This window comes from Erpetoichthys calabaricus, chromosome 3 (assembly GCF_900747795.2).
Source record: "Erpetoichthys calabaricus chromosome 3, fErpCal1.3, whole genome shotgun sequence".
Taxonomy (NCBI): domain Eukaryota; kingdom Metazoa; phylum Chordata; class Cladistia; order Polypteriformes; family Polypteridae; genus Erpetoichthys; species Erpetoichthys calabaricus.
In genome coordinates, this window is record NC_041396.2 from 96,875,059 (window position 1) to 96,896,476 (window position 21,418).

Consider the following 21,418-nt stretch of genomic DNA (forward strand, 5'->3'; position numbering starts at 1 on the left):
CATGTAAAGAGTACAGTGAAATTCTTTCTTGTATAGACTAATAAACATGCAACATGTCAAGAGAACAAATACTATGTTGATGTGACTTTGTTGAAGTTGTTTCTTGGTGAGCATCCTTATTCTTTGCTTATTAGCACAGAAGGAGTAGCAGTGAATGATCAATGGTGGTTCCAGAAACTTCCAGGAAGTAGGTTTAGCTTGGTTCCAGCTGGTAGTTGAAAAGTAGCGTTATAATACCCATAAGCAGACAACCATCTCCTAAACTCAAACACCTTACCTCTTGGGGACGTCTCCAATTACTAACAAGACTGACCATAATAATCCTGTGTTTCTACATCAAGTATTGCTTTTTTACACCAGGCAATTTATTACAATACCATGTTTAGCCTACTATGATTAGAAATAAGCAACACAGAAATACTAACATTGTTTAATTTATGCACTTCATAATTCAAGTGATATTTATTCAGATGTCTGGAAAAGATGAAAGACACCCAGGAATTTACTGAATATCAGTTACATTATCGGTTTATTTTCTTAAAATGTTCTGAGAATTTTTTTCTTCCTCACCTTTTTAACCTAATTAGAAGACAACTTTAAACATTGTTGTAGACGACCAGGGCTTAGTGAGAGAGCAAATTCAGGACATTACCTTCCCCGGAACGCTAGAGGGTTGCAGCAGTGCCTCGGACTCCCACAGGGTTCCTGGGGAGTTGGAATTTGGAGCAGCCCTGCTGGGTTCTATGGGCACCACAAGAACGGCTAATCCCTGTGTGGCAGCACTTCTGCCAAACCCGGAAGTGCTGCTGGAAGAAGGTCGTTGAGCACCTGGAGCACTACTTGGTGCCCCATAAAAGGAGCCGGCCACCACTACTCTGGGAGACATAGTCCTGAGGAGGTGGACAAAAGCTTGCTGGAGGTGGAGTGGAGGTCAAGAAAGAGGAAGAGAAGGAAACGGAAAAAATAAAAGTGTGCAGGTAGGAACTGGGGGAAGGCGTTTCCTACAAGGAAAAAGAAAAAAAAAACCGAAAACGAATGTACTGAACTTGTGGCATCTTCATCTGTCTGTGTTGGGTTTGGGCGGCAGGAGTGCACATGTTATGATACCATACATACAACAACATTCAGACAGCTTGATCCAAGAAGGCCATCATGTCTTTGCTTTATTTAAATTTCCAAAATACACATAGCTTTACACTATATACACTAATTTAAATACTGGTGATTTTGCTGCGTACCCCATAATAATTATACAGTATATGTTACAGTTTATATATTACACTTTTAAAAAAATAAACTGAAGAATTAAGTAACATTGAATTGAAAATGACCTTCATTCACTTTTTTTCATTTTATGATGGCCTTGTGCCTTTCCTGTGACACAACCTCAAGACACAGGATACCAGGAGGCTAACTTCTTAATGGTTATTAAAACATAAAAGTAGTCATTAGTTTACTGTGGATGCAGCACAGACGCATAGTGCTTAGCACCAATATCGTACAGTTTTAGGGTATGAGTTATTCTCTCTCTCTGTGGGATTTCCTCCTTGTGTTCCGGTTTCCTCCTCTTTCATGATATCATTACATTGTCTTGGTGAAGAGACTTTAGTACTCTTAAACAAGTGGGGTCTTTGAAACTCATGATTCAGAGACCCAAGTCTGGACAAATCTTTAGAGATGGTTTGGTCAAAGAATGTTACCCTGGTTCTGCATGTTGAAATTATGAGACGGATAAATTGACTCTGCCTTGTAAACTATGTTTTTTTGCAAGTAAAGGACAACAGCCTAGAAACAGGACTGATCAAAATTGGGATCAAACCTAGAATGTTGTGAGATCAAGAAAATAATAAATGATTTTATCCTGGCAATGTACAAACTGAAACAAGGTGCACTGTGAGAAATAAAAAGATGAAAATTACATTGTGGTGGACATGTGCAAAACATGACAGAAAAAAGAGGTAGTGATGTAGCTTATCAGGGTAGTCCAGGGGGCATATGGTTTAGAGCAGAGGTAAGCAATGTTGGCCCTGGAGGGCAGCAGTGGCTGCAGGTTTTTGTTCCAATCCATTTACCAGTACTTACAGTGATTAGAAAACAACCCTTGCCAGTAACAGATCTTATTTAATTTCATGGCTGTTATTGTTTCAACTCTCTAATGTTTGGTCATACTTACAGTATATAGTAGAATTTTTTTCTTTCTAAGAATATCATCCAAACAGAGGTGGCCTTAGGGGTGTGCGGGGCCTAGGGCTGACCAACCCCACGCGGGGCCGGTTATGTCAAATGCAGTTACCGGTATGTGTGGACTGTATATAAATGAATTTAATAAAAATAATGTTAACATACACTGGATTTTCTCATTACAGTATTCAGCTAAATTTTTGCAAGATAGCACGCGGACTTTATCAAGATATAACAATATAATATATTAAAATAGTGGAATTCATAGTCCATGACAATACCACAACAGCGCGAAATGCGGTGTCCTGCAGAAATTAGCTGGGCCTCTTCTAGAAAAGTACCCAAATTGCATTTATACCCTGAGTCTCGATATGAAGGATGTCATCGTCATAACTCACGTTGATGTCATGTCAGCCGGTTATCATTACCGATACATGTTTTTGTGCATTAATATGCACAAAATACAAAATACAAATAAAATGTGAGTTTTGGTGTTTCGACAGGAAGTGTGAAATTAACGTAGAGGTATCATCATGAAATCTCTTACCGGTTTCCAGGTTCAGAGACAAAAATCCACTTTTCTTGCCTTCCAATTGGAAAAGTCGTTGATGGCATCTTTGTAGTCTAATCTGGATGAAATGTCTTTTTCTATAGATAGGATCGTCAGACCACAAAGCCTGTCTTGAGATATGGTTGATCTATACTGGAGACAATAACTTGACAAATCCGCTTGAACGGGACGTGCGGACCTCAAAAGCGGGGCCCCCTTAGATGCGGGGACTGGGGCAGTTTCCCCACTTGCTACTCCTAAACTCTTGCATCCAAATGATACGCATCCTAAAATGGATGAGCAATTCTCAGACCTTCACTTTTTTGTCTTTGGCTTCCTTCTAAATACTTTATTAAACCAGATAGTTAAAAATGAATACACACAGGTGTAAATGGAAACCAGCTAGAATGGAGAACTGCTAGTTTCTCTGTCATTTGCATCTTATTGCTAATAACGAGCAATTAAAAACAGTGGATGCAGCTGTTAGAGACTAAAATGAGCAAATAAGGATTTGGAATCGTAACAAGTGAGACAACTAAAATTAAGCAGAAAAATGTCACTTGAGCAATGAATGACTTCTTGGGTTAGAATAAAAACCTGTAGCCACTGCAGCCCTCCAGGTCCAACATTGCTCTTCACTGATTTAGAGGTGGGTTGAGGAGAAGATGGCTAGACAATCTGGGGGAAAATCTAATAAAAGTATAGAGTGAGGTGAGAAAAGAGAGTGAATACATTTTGTTTTGGAGGTCGGGGTCCTACATGGGCTCCAGCTCCGAAGACATATGCATGCATGTATGTATCCTAGTTTCCCACGACTAAATACCAAGAATGGGAAGTTTAGGTTAGATGTTGCCTGTTGATGAGCCAGGTAAGAGAGTATGAATGTATGATTGAGAGTCTCCCTTCTCATGAACTGACAGCGAGTTCAAGATTGTTGCTTTCTTAGCTGCCAATACTGCTGGAATAGGCACTGGATACAGCCATCCTGTGATGGAATTAGCAACTTTAATATATCTATGGACAGATAAGCGACTGTGGATGTGTGTGTGTCATGCAATGAACTACTCTGCCATTCAGAACTGAATCTTGCATTGCATCTGATGTTGCCAGATTAGGATCCAACTTTAACATGGAATAAAGGTTCAGTAAATTGATTCATGGATGCGTATTATGCTGGCTTCCTTAAAATTTCAGAAGTAGGTGATCAATACCATTTTCGTTCTTCTGATTATATGATGAAATATAATGTCAGTTTTAAACTATCAATCATTTATTATTAAGACTTGCTTTCTGAAAAATCAAAAACTGAAATATTAGCGAAATGTAAGTTGATGTTAATTTAATAGGTGATATTACTAGTTGTGTTTAGGTAACTATATAATAATTAATGGGTTAAAAGCACTAGCTTAGAGATTTGTAATCCAGCCATTGGTCAGTTCTCCAGTATTTTCCTCAACAGAGTTGTTAAGAGCACGAACATACAACACGCTGTCACTCTCCAGCACTACAATTAGTGAGAATAACAACCTCAAAACTTCTGTCCTCCTTACGTGAAGTACCTCAGAACATAGTTTTAACAAAACTGTCTATTATTAGGAGACATTAAGTTTTATCGAAATGCCGATGACCATAGTTTCTTTTCAACAACAACAACAACAACATTTATTTATATAGCACATTTTCATACAAACAATGTATCTCAAAGTGCTTTATATGATGAAGAAAGAGAAAAAAGACAAAATAAATAATTAAAATTAGGGAACACTAATTAACATAGAATAAAAGTAAGGTCTGATGGCCAGGGAGGACAGAAGAAACAAAAAAAAAACAGACGGCTGGAGAAAAACAACAAAAAATGTTGTAGTGAATGTTAAGTACCCCTGAGTTTCAAGTAATTAAATAGTTTAGCATCATAGTAATTTTTCAAGTTACAGATTCAAATCTAAACCAATTACAGTTCAGCCCTTTCAGCACCGAGAGGTACTGTATATCATAGGCACAGTTTTAAAAAGGTGTACTGCTGAGGTGTACAGAATTTCTCTGTGAAGTGTTACGATTCTACTGTGTAAACATACAGTATATCCTCTTATAATGCAAGAATACACAATAAAACCACAAGTGGCAACAATGTAATTTTTAGTGAATTTTGATCTTTCCTCACTGAAGGCATCATGTTGTTTTTTGACATCCTGGTGCACATTAAATATACCTCATGGTTTGAAAAAAATTAAAAATTTTGTTTTAATTTTTTTTTACATCTAACGAGTTGCTCCAAAAAAGAAGGCTAAAAATCATCATCCCAGCCTGAAAACTCCTCATCAGCTTTTGTCTTGTCCGGTGGAAACCTGTCAAAATTTACATAGAGTGGTCCCTGGAAAAAAGAGAACAAGGAGCTGTTACTTAGCAGAATGAATGCACAAATCTCATAAAACTACTAAATATTTTACATTTGTAATTTCATGCTTGAGTCTTGCGAGTAAATATTGTTTAATAAGATGACACACTGTGTTAAAGGGGACCCAGTAGGGAATGCAGTTTTTAATGACATTGTCATATTGCAGGAGAGGAATCTGGCTGTAAGGTGACCAGGTGGTACATAGACTGACAGTGTCATCATTACCAGTAATATCAGACAATCATCAATAAGGGGCACAGTGCCTCAGTGTTGTGCATGTGGCTCCTGTCATGTCAGACATGATGGGATGAATGTCTGAATTCCTCCTATGCCATGAGGTGGCAGTATGTGACTTTTCACCAGATGTATGTGAGCCTGTGCTCCCCCATTATGATAGCCAGGTGTCTGGGGGATTGTCTGGCATTTTAGCAAGAGTCTGAGCTGCAGGACTGTAGGGACATTTGGGGCCACTACAGGGAGTTCTGATAGGATGACTCCAGGAGTTCCCTAAAACGTTTTTGTACCTAAAAGTGGTATCTGGGCATCCCTGAGAAGCAGTTTCATGCAGGAGCCTCTCCTGGCCATATGCTAGTTGTACCTGGCAATCTGAGGTCTTGTGGTGGCAAGAGTAAATACAAGCCAAAGAGAAAGGAGGAAGCAGGGGAGATATGGTTCTGTGGGCAAATGTGGTAGCTATCCAACCAGATAGACAGGATTGGTCCTCTATATAGGCCGAGAATGGCTTTTGGCTTGTTGATTCTTCTTATTTTTTGTATCTTATCTCCATAACCCTGCACATTTCTATTTGTACTAATATTTAAACTACACTTTCCTTTTTTTGGATTCACTTTGGTCTTCTGGTCTTTACTTGGGCTTGCAGTTTACTTTTGAGTACCTAAAACCCACTCCACAAAGGCCACTCCAGGATTTGAGGTTTTATACATCTTACACTCTGCTGCTGGTTTACTGAAACTTGATATTAAGTTACAATGATTACAGCACATTTTGGCAGTGCACAGTCAACAAGAAGGTAATGTTTGCAACATCTTGATTGTATGAATGCTAACTTGTTAATTTTTACATTTCACTGGGACTTTAACACTCATTATAGCCACCGAGTAACCAAGACCTAAAAAAAAAGGTAAATGTTGTAGAACGTGGTATAACTCTTTCATTGACAACTCTGATCTAATACTGATTTTAAACCAATGATTCATTTAGCCATTCATGTTCCTGAGCCACGCCAGTTTTTAATTTTATTCCACCATTAGTACATCTGATTTACTTGGCAAAGGCTTGAGGAGTAACTGAATAGATGAGTCAAACAGTGAAAGAGAAGAAAAATCTAAGAAGAATGGGGAATACTGTATGTGTAGGTCTTATTAGGAAACATTGATGTACTAAAATCATTTCTCATAACTAATTAATAAAATTAATTTTGCAGATTTTTGAATATTGTGTAAAATATACAATGTTTCGGTTATAATTATAATAACAGATATATTATCATTTATTAGAACAGATTCTTACTCTGTATCTCTTACAAATGGTCCATAAAATTAATGATTAGTTTCAACATTAAAAACTTTCACCATAGTTTGTGAGCATCAAAAGCATGGGTTAGTTGCAGTGTACCTGAGATAGTACCATACTGGGAGCAGATTGAAGACCAGATTATGTAGTATGGTACTAAGAGGAGATGATCTTCAGGTCTAACTGCTATCTTCATCAACAGTGGAACAAAATCAGCCTAAAGTTTAATGAATCTGCAGATAGTCTTGTTTTGGCCTCATGTTTCTCCTCGGTTTACTCAACTGGCCATCTGATTGCCAGTTAGAAGTGACGCAATTAGCATTTCACCCTTTCTAAATTAAGGACGTGCAGCTATACATTCCTCTGGATTAAAAGGGACAGAGCATAGGGAAAAAGTACATCCTCATGTAATAGAGAGGTTGGGAGCATATGCTTATAGCGCATTGCTGCAGCCACCACAAACCAAACCACCGGGATTGGAACCTGAGTGTAGTGGGTGACACCTCAGCACCATATTGAAACAGTGTGAGGTTTTTTATGGTGGCTGGAGTGCCAATCCTGCCACCAACTCTCAAGTTTTCCCTGTAAATTGGAGGACCTTCTTGTAGGTCTGGATGCAGATTAACGCCATACCCAGGACGGAGCAATTGCAGGTTAAGGGACTTGCTCAAGGGCCTAACAGAGTAGAGTCACTTCTGGCATTTATGGGATTCAAACTGGTAGCCTTCTGATTGCTGGTGCAGATCCCTAGCCTCAGAGCCACCACTCTGCCTATCCTCATGTAAAGATATTAAAAAATAATTGCAATCATTAAGCTCAAAATTCACTTCAAGCATATGAAGAGGCCCTGAAATCCCTGTGTGGAAAGTAGGATGACGAGAGATACCTGTTAGCAGTATTGCATCTCAAATATAATTGTTTCCCTGTAACTCATTTCAGAATTAAATAGTTAATACAGAAGAGTCATTCATTATGAACCCAGCTTTTTCTAATAACTGAATTAATCAGTCACCCAAGCATATAAGATATCTAGTCAGAGGTTGGACAATTTTTGTAAAGAATGCCTTGCAGTGCAAACTTCACAGTAGAGCTAAAGCTCTATATAATACATATTGTGAGAAATCACATTTCAGATCTGCAGAACACCAACAAAGATACCTCCATGACACTGAATTGAAGAAACTGGAAGCATCTTTCAATGTGCACCCAAAAAAAGATTAGGAAATTAGGAGCCAGAAAGGCAATTCGAGAGCGTCAGACAACTGTGTAGATATTAAGGCTATTTCTTAATTAGGTACACAGACTCTGAATCTTTTTACTGAAGAGTAATGGTTAAATGTATGTTGATCCATATTTTCTATTTTTTTAGTATTTTCCAATACACATATTCCAATACATTGCTTGTCTTTTTCTATGGCACTTGAGTCAACTATATTTGATTCAGTATCACACTATATTTCAGTCCCAATATAAATATAAAATATGGCTTCCATATTTTTTTAATTGCATATAAGTGCTTTTTCATGCCTTTAACAGTTTTATACATACAGAATTCATTTTGTAACACTACCCACCATACTGTGTCTGTTAAACCTGCGCATGAGGTGGTCTAAGTTAGTATGCAACTTTAGTTCCCTTTCTCCAACTCCATGAAGCCCACTACAACTGCTCTTATTCTTACTCTTGGTCCACTGTAAGCCCACAGCTCTGGGGCACACTGCAAATGTGCTAAACCAGAAAGTTAGACTTGTTACAGTAAATACACACTAAGACCAGACCAACATGGAATCATCCTGTGTAGACAGAATACTGCAACTGACCCATACAGTGCATTCATGGAACTTACACTACATATATATTGATGTCCATTTGTGCATTATTGATTGAGTGTTATTTGGACACCACTTGCCTCTTTGGTAAAATTACAATTCTACTTTCTATTGAAAAATATGACTACCTTAAAACAAATAAATACCTTCCGTATTAGACGAACTGTAGGTGCTTCCATTTGTCCAGCCTGAAGTTTTTGCCAGTTAATTTCACTGAACCACCTAGGAAATATATGAGATATCACAGACCAATAAGAAGGATTTAGAGGTAAGAGTAAAAATTTCTTGCATTCAAAGATTATTAGTATGCCAACACTTTAAAGGACTCAAAGGACTGCTGCATATTGGTTACCAGCTGCCGTCACATAGTAATGCACACTTACTCTGTTTAGTTTATAGTAAAGTATGCAGTTAAAATCCTCCAAGCACCTGGCAAGATTTTAGTATAGATATTTTATTGGCATTTTTTCATGTTTCCATGTTATTTTTTTGTATTATTTAGCTACATTACTGTGGACATTACAAGTTCTCCTCATGTTCATGTAAGGTTTTCTCTTGTTTTCCTCGTTTGACAGGCCTGTTAGCTTAACTGACAACTCTTAATTAGTCCTCAGTGTGTGAATGTGAAGATGCGTGTGTGTGTCCTCAAATAGATGGGCACACCAGTGCTGCTGAAAAAGACTCCATGATCTGCTGATTTTCTTATTAAATTAAGCACATTCAGAAATGGATGGATGGACGAATGGATTAGAAAACATGTACAGTACTCAAAGACTGTAATTTGAGATGTACTACTTAAGAATATATTGAACTGAACTTTAAAATCTTTAAACATGTGATGGACGGCCGGCTACAGACTCTGGTCGCCACCCCCAGGCCGCCAGGAGGAGCCCTCCGGACAGCAGGAACGCGCCCCGAGTTCCAGCAGGGCCTCATGGACTTTGTAGTTTTTATACACAGCCCTGCTGGATACCTTGGGGGCCACTGGGAGTCGCTGTAGGGGGGCTAGTGGGCTCTTATATGCCCTATAACCTGGGAGTACATCATGGTCACGTGACAGGAAGAAGCGACGTGCTCCCAGGGTGAAGAAAAGGACTGTTTACCCTGACCCGGAAGGAATAAGGACTTGTGGGTTTGGACAGGAACCACTTCCGGGTCAGGGGGTATAAAAGACTTCGGAGAAGTCCAGTACACTGAGCTGAGCTGGGAGGTAGGAGGGCGAAGTGTCTGGGCGAGGAGGAGAGAATTGTATTGAGAGTTTATTGTTTATGAATAGTGTGGAGTGGAGGGTGCTTTGTGCACTGTACAAGAGTACAATAAAAGAATCTTGTGCTTTTACCCTGTGTTTGGAGTGGTACCTGAGGTCCGAGAGGTGGACAAAGGGCTTATCTGCTACAAACAGAATATATGACCCACGAGTAACAATTCTTGTATATATCAGAAAGGACTATACGCAGAGGCACAGTACACAATGTAATATTTGAACAAATGAAACAAAAAACGATATTAAAATGTATTACTTCAATGGCAGTTTTTTTTCCTAAAGCATTTTAGACTACCTTTCAGGATTACTATTGTGTTTTTGTACCTGTGGTGTCTGATGTCCTTTATTCCATTTTTTGTGTTTCCTAGTCTTTGGCCAGGTCGTTGTCTATAAAAAAACAAAGGTCAAATATGTTTAGCTTAACATTTATTTTTTTAATGTATATTAAAAATGGAGGAATATATAAAAACATTACTGCAATGCCCTTGGTTAAGTTTTATTATTAATATTATCTGCTCAATGCTATAGGCATATAACACCGCCCATGAGGGAAGACAGAATGTTCTGTAAGTACCTTGATTAATCATATGAACTAAGATACTCAAACATACATGAAAAATTTATTTCAATATCAACAGGAATATATCAGATTATTCAAATTAGTAAATATTTTGGTGATTGAGTAGTAAAGCAAAGAAAAAAAAATACTGCACTAGGAACAAAGAAATAAACTAGCCAGTATTCTCCTCCATTTTGTGGCTGGCACATGGCTGCACTCCTAACCTGGGGTCCAGAGTTGGTTTGTCATATGGTGGGTGCGGTAATACGCTGTATCAGTGCATGCTCCTAACCTCCTCCTCCTCACAGTTCTGATCTACTCACCTACCCACCCACAAGTACAGTAGTTCATCCTTATCTATCTATCGTCCCAAGTATGAATATAATATGAGTCTTGTGGGGACCAGTTTAAAGGAGACATTTAGGAAATATATGGACTAAGTGCCACAGATTATTCTTTCGACAATCAGAAAGACTGTGACCTGGAAGAAGCCACCTTATCCTGCTGCCACACCACCTCTGTATTTACTTTGCCACTTTGCTATTCATTTACTTAAAAAAAGAATCACACATTTGTCAGTAGTGACCAGAAAATGAATATGACATACCAGTGACCCAACACTTTAGTGACTTTTCTGGATGTTATTTTTTACACTACCTACACTACACATGCATGCGTCAAGAACATTAAGTATACAAATGTACTTTCTGGTATCATTTAATGTTATTTTTTATATGTTATTACTATATGTAACATTATTGTTATTTTGGTGAAATCATTGTATTGTCATTTTTTTAACATATCTATTGTATGCATTGTTTAACATGGCCTCTGTCATATTGTTGATGTCAGCAACGCCTACAGCTAATTGCATAGGCTGACGGTAACATAACACGTTATATCATCACATCCACAAAATAAAAGATGGTGGTGCATTTAGACTGCTGTCCAAACTTCATATTTAAACAAAAGAAGGACCTTGTGATATAGTAAAGATTTCTTTCAGAAACAAAAAAAAAATTATGGCTTAGCTAGGAATCGACTGTTTTTTGAAATCTGATTTGAGTATTGGTTAACGTCTTGATTTTCCTTATTAGATTTTCCTGATTTTGTGCTATGACTCCTCCCTGTTTTCAGATCACACTTTCTGAAGTAAACTCCATTCTCTGTCACAAAAAAACAAATTTCAAGTCTATTTGGACTTGTCTTATTACCAAATGAACTCAACAACAAACAGTTCAAAATGTTCCCAGGGCCAAGATTGCTTATTTGAGGCCGCAAAAGGACATTAATTACTTTGAAAAAGGAGTCCTAGTTGACAGATGCTTTAGTGATCATGACTAGATTAGTTATGCAAGGTGTACTCTGATGAACGTTGGTGCCTAATGTGATGACGGCACAGAACACCAATGAGTCTGTGGCAAAGGATACTAATGAGAAGAAGTTAACTTGAAGTGTGAGGTTAAAAGGTGTTCGACCATGGCATAATCAACTAAGGGATCCAAGGAGCCAGTGTCACTATCATTTATGTGAGAAGAACTAAAGACGGAGTGCACAAAGCACTCATCACGTCATTTTTCAGATTTGGTTTAGATGATCTTTCCATTCTTACCTGCAAAGCTTGTTAACAATGGATCTTGCTGCTTCCCTCATGTAAGCAGGGAACTTAATAATCCCGTCCAGGATCTTGCTGTAAATCTTCTGTGGATCAGAGCTAGAGAATGGTGGGCTGAAATACATATTAAATAATAAAAAAATACACATTATTGTAACTAATAAAACATTTTTATGTTACAAATGAAACCCACCGACTCAACAAAAAGAAACAAAGCATATGTTATCCGAGGAACTGACTCCGCAGAAAGTTTGCTAGAAAGTTTCACAGGAAGTTTTGACACGAATTGGGGTAAAGAGCAGGGAATCGTGTCTTAAGAGAAAGAGTGAGAACAATAGCAGTTAAGTGTTTCTGGAAGACAACAAGTGCTGCCAAGAGCCACATGTTAGTTCTTTTGGGAAAGGAGTTGCAAACTGAAAATGGTGCTAGAAGGAAGTGCAGGAGTTGGGTAAAGTCTTTGTTTGGGCCAGAAAGACTGCAGCAAGAGTTCTGCCATGTGCCTAGTTTCCATTCAGAGGTAGATGCAGAGCCAACATGAATAAGCTGAAAGGTCAGGGGAGGTGTAATGGTAGGGGTTGGAGAAAGTATCTACTTTAAATGCATTGTGGGTGGCCATAAGCATTCACATTCTGAATATACAGTACATTACACATCTTAAGGTTTGAAAGGAGTGCTGCCTTTTAAGTTTGTAAAAATGGAATACTATGATGAGAGGGTGACAACCTGCACCCCGTGGAGATACAGTTCAGTTCAGTTTATTTTTGTATAGCACTTTTCACTGACACAGTCATTTCTGAGTATTTCCAAAGTAAGAAAGAGCCCACACAACTGCAGAAAACCAAGAGTACACAATCTGAAAAGCAATACACATTTGTTTTGTTTTCTGTTTATTTGTGTTGAAAGGACCAGTATTTATTTTTTCTTCGCCCCCTGCTCGCTTCGCTCGCCAAACCCCGTGTTTGGTTTTCCGGATACACACTTTTAAGATTTTTTTTTTCTTTGAATTGTTGCTATTTCATTAGTTTCACTTTTATTTCAGAACTTCTGTAAAAACAATATTTGTAATCTTGCGAGTCCCAATATGCTGAATCTTTTTAATGAGGTCAGGATAGGTTTCTCTGTTTGGAATTTCAGCACAGACAAAACGATCTACATCATTAGCAGTTAATAATTTTTTTTACAAAGTACAAAAGTAAGTAGAGTTCTGCATTGGACTCCTGTCTGTAAAGTCGTACTATTTTCCTCTCACAGTTCCAAAGTACATGGGGTTACCAAGGTGATACCCCAGCTTTTGTCTAGGTTTTTGTACAAGGGCTAGACAGAACGTTTTTGACTCCTGGGGTAAATTTAGCTTTTTAAATAAGCAGACAGATAAATATATATACATGAACAAAGTAATCAATAAATGCATGTGCGGTAAACTCCGTTTTTGAAATTCTCAAGATTCTTTATTTGTCACATGCATAGTTATACAGGACAACACGCAGTGAAATGCATCCTGATCCGCTTATCAAAAACTGTGCAAAGTTAGAAGAATATCAGATTAATAAAAAGTCATAGATTGAAAGATAACAGTATAGTAGAACATAATAAATAAGTAAAATTATGTGAATAAAGTAGAATTAAGTGTTAAGGTGCAATAGTGTAGTAATTATTGTGCAAAACCAAAGTTAGACTGGTGCATAGTTAAATGAGGCAGTTTATTTGTTTGCGCTACTGTGATCTTTACTTTCTTTTTTTATATTTTCTAATTTTCCTACTTTCATATCCTTTAACTTTCTCCAATTTTCTCTCTATTTGATATATTTTAAAATGCACTTAACATATCTTGAAATAGATGTATTTTCAAACATCTGTACAGTAATTCATTTAAGATATCTTAAATAGATTTCCACATATCTTAAATTGATATTTTTAAGATATCTCTGAATGTTAATTTGCCTTGCCCTACTGAGGACAGTTTAGAGTTTCCAATCAACATAATCTGCACAAATTTGAGCATACAGGAGGAAAATGGGAGTGTCTTGCATACCATGCAGATGACACAGGGTGTGGCGGATGGCCGAGACCCATGCCCGGCCGGGATGCCCCTTTGACACTAGATCCGGGGGAGCAGCCACGGGATCCACGCTACATCCCACGGAACACTTGGTGGCAGCCCTCATGGGTTGCATCGGGGCCACTATCCTGGAACACTGGAGCTCAGCCCTGTTGAGCTCCATGGCCACCGCCAGAGGTAGCTGCAAAGCTTCCTAAGCCCATGATGCAGGCCCACCCGGAAGTGCAGCCTAATTTAGGTTAATTGCCACCTGAAGCACTTCCAGGTGGGCTATAAAGGGAGCCTGCGGCCACTACTCAGGGCGCCAGAGTCAGGAGGAGGAGCACAAAGCTTCCTGGGAGGAATGGAGGAAGAGGAGTGATTTTTGTGGTCTTTTTGGGGATTGTGTTGTGTCTGTGAGTACGAGGAAGGCGTAACCCACAGACGAAGAACAAATAAATATTTTTGTTGATTTTCAACTGTGCCTCCAGTGTCAGTCTGTGTCGGGTCGCCGCCAACAAAGCGCTTCTGCCACAAGGGAAAATGTGCATATTCTCCCCAATGTAAGAGGAATGACACCATATCTAGGCAAGGAATCATCCTCCATCCTAGTCAGGATCTCAGTCCTTTCTCTCAGAAGAACACTTGATATACAGTATATGTAGATATTTTTTGCAATGCTTTCAGTAAAGGATACTTTGGTTTTGTTGCTTATTTTTGATATTTGCCAGCAGCCATACCACATGCACCTTAGAACAAGTCATCCAACTGAAGCTAAGCATTTTCAGGCCCGGCCAGTACATGGATGGGAGAGCATCTAAGAAAACTTGGGTTGCTGCTAGAAGAGATGTTGGTGAAGCCAGCAGGGAGCACTTATCCTGTTCTCTGAATGTGGACCCCAATGCTCCTGTGCAGTGATGGAGACACTGTGTTGTGAAAATGGAGCAGTCCTTTGAATGAGACGTAAAACCGAGGTCCTGACTCTCTGTGGTCATTAAAGATCCCTGGGCATCCTTCATAAAGAATAGGGTGTATCCTGATGTTCTGGCTAAATTGTCCACGACAGCCTGGTCATTCTGGCCCCCTAATCATCACCTGTCTCTGACTGGCTAACTATCTCTCACTCCTTCACCATCTAACAGCTAATGTGTGGTGAGCGTTCTGGCGCAGATTGGCTGCTAGCGCATCATCCAGGTGGATGCTGCACATTAGTGGTGTCTGAAGTCGCTCCCCACTCATTGTGTAAAGTGCTTTGAGTACCTTGAAAAGTGCTATATAAATGTAATTAGTTATTATTATGCATTATTATATTTTATTCTCATGTACTTTTGTGCATATTTGCCATATATTATTGATTTGCTTTAAAAAATATTTTAGTGGAGATACAGTGCATCCGGAAAGTATTCATAGCGCATCACTTTTTCCACATTTTGTTATGCTATAGCCTTATTCCAAAATGGATTAAATTCATGTTTTTCCGCAGAATTCTATACACAACACCCCATAATGACAACGTGAAAAAAGTTTACTTGAAGTTTTTGCAAATTTATTAAAAATAAAAAAATTGAGAAAGCACATGTACATAAGTATTCACAGCCTTTGCTCAATACTTTGTCCATGCACCTTTGGCAGCAATTACAGCCTCAAGTCTTTTTGAATATGATGCCACAAGCTTGGCACATCTATCCTTGGCCAGTTTCGCCCATTCCTCTTTGCAGCACCTCTCAAGCTCCATCAGGTTGGATGGGAAGCGTCGGTGCACAGCCATTTTAAGATCTCTCCAGAGATGTTCAATCGGATTCAAGTCTGGGCTCTGGCTCGGCCACTCAAGGACATTCACCGAGTTGTCCTGAAGCCACTCCTTTGATATCTTGGCTGTGTGCTTAGGGTCGTTATCCTGCTGAAAGATGAACCGTCGCCTCAGTCTGAGGTCAAGAGCGCTCTGGAGCAGGTTTTCATCCAGGATGTCTCTGTACATTGCTGCAGCCATTTTTCCCTTTATCCTGACTAGTCTCCCTGTCCCTGCCACTGAAAAACATCCCCACAGCATGATGCTGCCACCACCATGCTTCACTGTAGGGATGGTGCCAGGTTTCCTCCAAACGTGACGCCTGGCATTCAGACCAAAGAGTTCAATCTTTGTCTCATCAGACCAGAGAATTTTCTTTCTCATGGTCTGAGAGTCCTCCAGGTGCCTTTTGGCAAACTCCAGGCAGGCTGCCATGTGCCATTTACTAAGGAGTGGCTTCCGTCTGGCCACTCTACCATACAGGCCTGATTGGTGGATTGCTGCAGAGATGGTTGTCCTTCTGGAAGGTTCTTCTCTCTCCACAGAGGACCTCTGGAGCTCTGACAGAGTGACCATCGGGTTCTTGGTCACCACCCTGACTAAGGCCCTTCTCCCCCGATCGCTTAGTTTAGATGGCCGGCCAGCTCTAGGAAGAGTCCTGGTGGTTTCAAACTTCTTCCACTTATGGATGATGGAGGCCACTGTGCTCATTGGGACCTTCAAAGCAGCAGAAATGTTTCTGTAACCTTCCCCAGATTTGTGCCTCGAGACAATCCTATCTCGGAGATCTACAGACAATTCCTTTGACTTCATGCTTGGTTTGTGCTCTGACATGAACTGTCAACTGTGGGACCTTATATAGACAGGTGTGTGCCTTTCCAAATCATGTCCAATCAACTGAATTTACCACAGGTGGACTCCAATTAAGCTGCAGAAATATCTCAAGGATGATCAGGGGAAACAGGATGCACTTGAGCTCAATTTTGAGCTTCATGGCAAAGGCTGTGAATACTTATGTACACGTGCTTTCTCAAATTTTTTATTTTAAATAAATTTGCAAAAATCTCAAGTAAACATTTTTCACGTTGTCATTATGGGGTGTTGTGTGAGGAAAAAAATGAATTTAATCCATTTTGGAATAAGGTTGCAACATAACAAAATGTGGAAAAAGTGATGCGCTGTGAATACTTTCCGGATGCACTGTAGATGCATAGTCAAGCATACTCACACTACTGGGATGCACCACTTATTTGAAACTTATGTTCTAGTAGAAATGATCTCCTTATTGCAAAGGGTCCAACCTTTCTGGGTGCTTATTGACATAGTGATTAGAACTTCTGTTTCACAGCTGAAGACTCCTAGTTTCAAATCCCAGTGTCTATGTGGAGTCTGCATCGTTTCCCCACATTCTTTGACTGGAGATGCTAAATTTACTCCCACTGTAATGGACAGCTGTCCCATTATGGGTTGGTTCCTGACAAGTGCTTCAGGTTTCTGGGTTTGGCTCAAACCAACAAGATCATGTAATGGAATCCACAGGTTCAACACAAAGACAAGTGGGTGACAGATTTCTTTTTTCATTACCTGCCTGTCAGAAGCTCGTATATCAAGACTCCAAGTGACCAGAAATCAGCAGCAAAATCATGCCCTTCATTTTTTATTATCTCAGGAGCTAAATACTCGGGCGTGCCACAAAACGAGTAGGTTTTTTCTCCACGTACAATCTCCTTGGCAAAGCCAAAATCCACCTGTCAAATATAGAATGTAATATTTTTAATCAGTAAAGCGTTTTTAATAACCACAGATAAAAATAATGCGTTAATTAATTTGAATGAAAGAAGGAGATCCTACCAGTTTGATGTATCCATGCCGATCTAACATTAAATTCTCTGGTTTTAGGTCTCGATATACAATTCCCTTGTTGTGCAGATAAGAAAATGCCTCAACAACACATGCAGTGCAAAATACAGCAATGACCTCTTCAAACCGTTTTCTGTACCACAATGGAAAAAGACATTAGCTGTAATATGTAGAAATCTTCAAATATATAGCTTTGCTATATATTCCACAATGAGACACTTTCAATGCACCATACGTTTAGCCCCTCAACTTTACATTGTAAACATGCTGCCCCCATGTCTTTCTGCAGGGCCGTTCTTAGGACGATGGGGGCCCTGTGCATAATTAGACTGCGGGGGCCCTAATGCGTGTAGTATTAGCTACAGCTCTTTTTGACCAAGAAGGTTCGCTCTGAATCAGTGAGGGATGAGGGCCACATGCTTAGATCGTTCCAGTCAACACAGCGAACATCATTTTCAATGACTGCATCATCATTTTCAATGATTGTCTTGTCATTTTCACTTTCAGCAACTGCTGGCTGAACATCATCATCTGGCTGCTCATTTTCTTGTGGAATGTGATGTGAATATTGCTTGTCGCTTACTGCTAGTCGGTTTTGAAAGGAATCAGTAGGAGAATGCACCTTTTTAGCCTCGACAAATTTCAGCAAAGCTCCTTTTTGTGTCTCAATAAAGGCTACATTGTCTGCCTTTTTCTTTCGTTTAGCAGCACCGGATGGATAACTGCATTTCATATTAATATGGTACGTGCGAAACTGCTAACGTGAATAAGATGCAGTTACGAGTGGAGTACGATAAGGCCAATGCCAAGGCAAAAAAGGGAAGAAAGCATTATACGCGACAGAAAAACATGGGAAGAAGTCCGCGCCCACGCTCACGATAGAACCGTGGTCTGGAACAGAATGGTCTCCTCCGATGAGAGCACTCTATTTATTGACTTTTGTGGGAGCGTGTCGTAACAGGGCTCCGCCATCGCCTGCGCAGGGCCCTGGCCATAGCAAATGCCCCAAACCCCAGTTCCCTGTTGCAGTCTCCCTGCCCCGGGAAAGGGCAGTAAGCGTAGCATTAAACTTCGTAGTACAGATACGTAGCTTGCGTCGATGTTAAAAAAAAAAAAAAACCCTCGAGTGATGGGGCCCCTTTTGTCTCGGGGCCCCAGGCGACTGCCCTGCTCGCCCTTGCCTAAGAACGGCCCTACTTTCTGTAAAATGGCCTCTTTGACCACCTTCTACTGTCTTGGTTCCTTCTTACCCTTAGACATTGTTTTATGAACATCTCAGTTTAGACAGTAGGTGAGCAAGACTTAATTTTATTGCAAGAATAAAATCCTGCACATTTCAACATGTACATGTCATAGATTACAATGGCTTCTCCCAAAAGAAAGGAATTTGAAAATAATGTACTAGTAATAGTAATAAACAAAGACACAGTAAAAGGAAGTATCCCAATCAAAATCAAAATGGATTGAAAAGGTCAGTACCAGAAAGACAACTATTAAACCAATGAGTTCAAATGCCTGATCAAAAGTCAGTAATACAAAGCAAAGTTCCTACCTCCCTAATTTTTTCTCCCTAAGTAACTAACATGAATTTTTTATATTTGAATCCAAAACTTAGACATTAGTCCTATAGCACCACCATTTTAGAAACTGTCTATGTAATGATGTCACAAATCACAACACCACCTGTCACAAACAACATGGGTATGACCATGGAGCTTCAACTCAAAATGGTGCCCCACTGATGTCAAAAAAAGAAATGTGAAAAATAAAATAATCTTAAGAAATACACAGTAAAATAAAACAAAACCATTAAGATGATTGATTCCAAGGTATAAAAAACTATCTTTGACAAAAGTGCACTGTGACAGGTTGCTCAGCTGAAAGGGTTTTTCCATGGGCAGAATGGGCAAAGGGAGAAGAAATGACAGGGTATGGGCCTGACAGAATTTTTACTTTAAAAAAAGAGCCCACATTGATAAATGGAGAGAACCCAGGCACAGGGGATGCACAAACCAGTGTGTTTCTTTATGCCGGTCCCAAGCCCAGATAAATGGGGAGGGTTACATCAGGAAGGGCATCCGGTGTAAAATTTTGGCAAATCAATATGCGGACAACAATACAAATTTCCATACCGGATCGGTCGAGCCCCGGGTTAACAACATCTGCCACCAGTACTGTTAGTCAACAGGGTGCTGGCGGAAATTGGGCTACTGTTGGCCAAAGAAGAAGAAGAAGAAGGAGAAGAAGAGGGGGGAAACGTGTCTGGAGGCAGGAGGAGAGGAGGAAGGTAAAGAGAGTAGAACTGAGGGTAGGAACTTTGAATGTTGTCAGTATGACTGGTAAGGGGAGAGAGTTAGCCGATATGATGGAGAGAAGGAAGGTTGATACATTGTGCATGCAAGACACTAAATAGGAGGGGAGTAAGACCCGGTGGATTGGAGGTGGATTCAAATTGTTCTATCATGGTGTGGATAGGAGGAGAAATGGAATAGGGTTTATTCTGAAGGAACAGTATGTCAAGAGTGTTCTGGAGGTGAAAAGAGTGTCAGACAAAGTAATGATTATGAAGCAGGAAATTGGAGGTCTGATGATAAATGTTGTTAGTGCATATGCCCTGCAAGTTGCAATGGATGAGAAAGAAGATTTTTGGAGTGAGTTGGATGAAGTAATGAACAGTGTACCCAAGGGACAGAAAGTGGTGATTGGAGCGGATTTCAATGGACATGTTGGTGAAGGGAACAGAAGAAACGAGGAGGTGATGGGCAGGTATGGTGTCAAGGAAAGGAATGAAGAAGGTCAAAAGATAGTGGATTTTGCCAAAAGGATGGAGATGGCTGTGGCGAATACGTATTTTAAGAAGAGGGAGGAACATAGGGTTACATACAAGAGTGGAGGAAGATGCACACAGGTAGATTACATCCTATGCAGAAGAGTCAATCTGAAGGAGATTGAAGACTGCAAAGTAGTAGCAGGGGAAGTGTAGTTAAGCAGCATAGGATGGTGGTCTGTAGGATGACGTTGGAAATCAAGAAGAGGAAGAGAGTGAGGGCAGCGCCAAGGATCAAATGGTGGAAGTTGAAATAGGAAGACTGCAAGGTTGAGTTTAGGGAGAAGGTGAGACAGGCACTGGGTAGTAGTGAAGAATTACCAGACAGTTGGGAAACTATAGCAGATGTAGTAAGGGTGACAGCAAGAAGGGTGCTTGGTGTGACATCTGGACAGAGGAAGGAGGAAAAGGAAACCTGGTGGTGGAATGGGGAAGTACAGGAAAGTATACAGAGGAAGAGGATGGCAAAGAAGAAGTGGGATAGTCAGAGAGATGCAGAAAGTAGACAAGAGTACAAGGAGGTACGGTGCAAGGTGAAGAGAGAGGTGGCGAAGGCTAAAGAAAAAGCGTATGATGAGTTGTATGAGAGGTTGGACACTAAGGAGGGAAAAAAGGACCTGTACTGATTAGCTAGACAGAAGGTCTGAGCTGGGAAAGATGTGCAGCAGGTTAGGGTATTAAAGGATAAAGATGGAAATGTACTCACAAGCGAGGAGATTGTGTTGAGCAGATAGAAAGAGTACTTTGGGAAAGAGTAGTGGAAGCTAGGTTAAGAAGTGAGGTGATGATTAGTGAGCAACAGTATGGTTTCATGCCAAGAAAGAGCACCACAGATGCAATGTTGATGGAGAAGTATAGAGAAGGCCAGAAGGAGTTGCATTGTGTCTTTGTGGACCTGGAGAAAGCATATGACAGGGTGCCTCGAGACGAGTTGTGGTATTGTATGAGGAAGTCGGCAGTGGTAGAGAAGTATGTAAG

General features: G+C 39.9%; 1 protein-coding gene across 1 annotated transcript in view; it reads right to left on the bottom strand.

Annotated features, from left to right (window-relative positions):
• Positions 1 to 4,373: 4,373 nt before the first annotated feature.
• The window catches only part of prkg3 (protein kinase cGMP-dependent 3), a 113,242-nt gene continuing 96,197 nt past the window's right edge, over positions 4,374 to 21,418 (bottom strand). Inside the window, exons 17-22 of the mRNA XM_051924601.1 lie at positions 17,605 to 17,746; positions 17,338 to 17,501; positions 11,924 to 12,040; positions 10,077 to 10,139; positions 8,635 to 8,710; positions 4,374 to 5,102 (exon numbers count right to left, since the gene is read on the bottom strand). Of these exons, the coding sequence (XP_051780561.1) occupies positions 5,016 to 5,102; positions 8,635 to 8,710; positions 10,077 to 10,139; positions 11,924 to 12,040; positions 17,338 to 17,501; positions 17,605 to 17,746 (649 nt within the window). The 3' untranslated portion in view covers positions 4,374 to 5,015. The remainder of the gene's footprint in view (positions 5,103 to 8,634; positions 8,711 to 10,076; positions 10,140 to 11,923; positions 12,041 to 17,337; positions 17,502 to 17,604; positions 17,747 to 21,418) is intronic.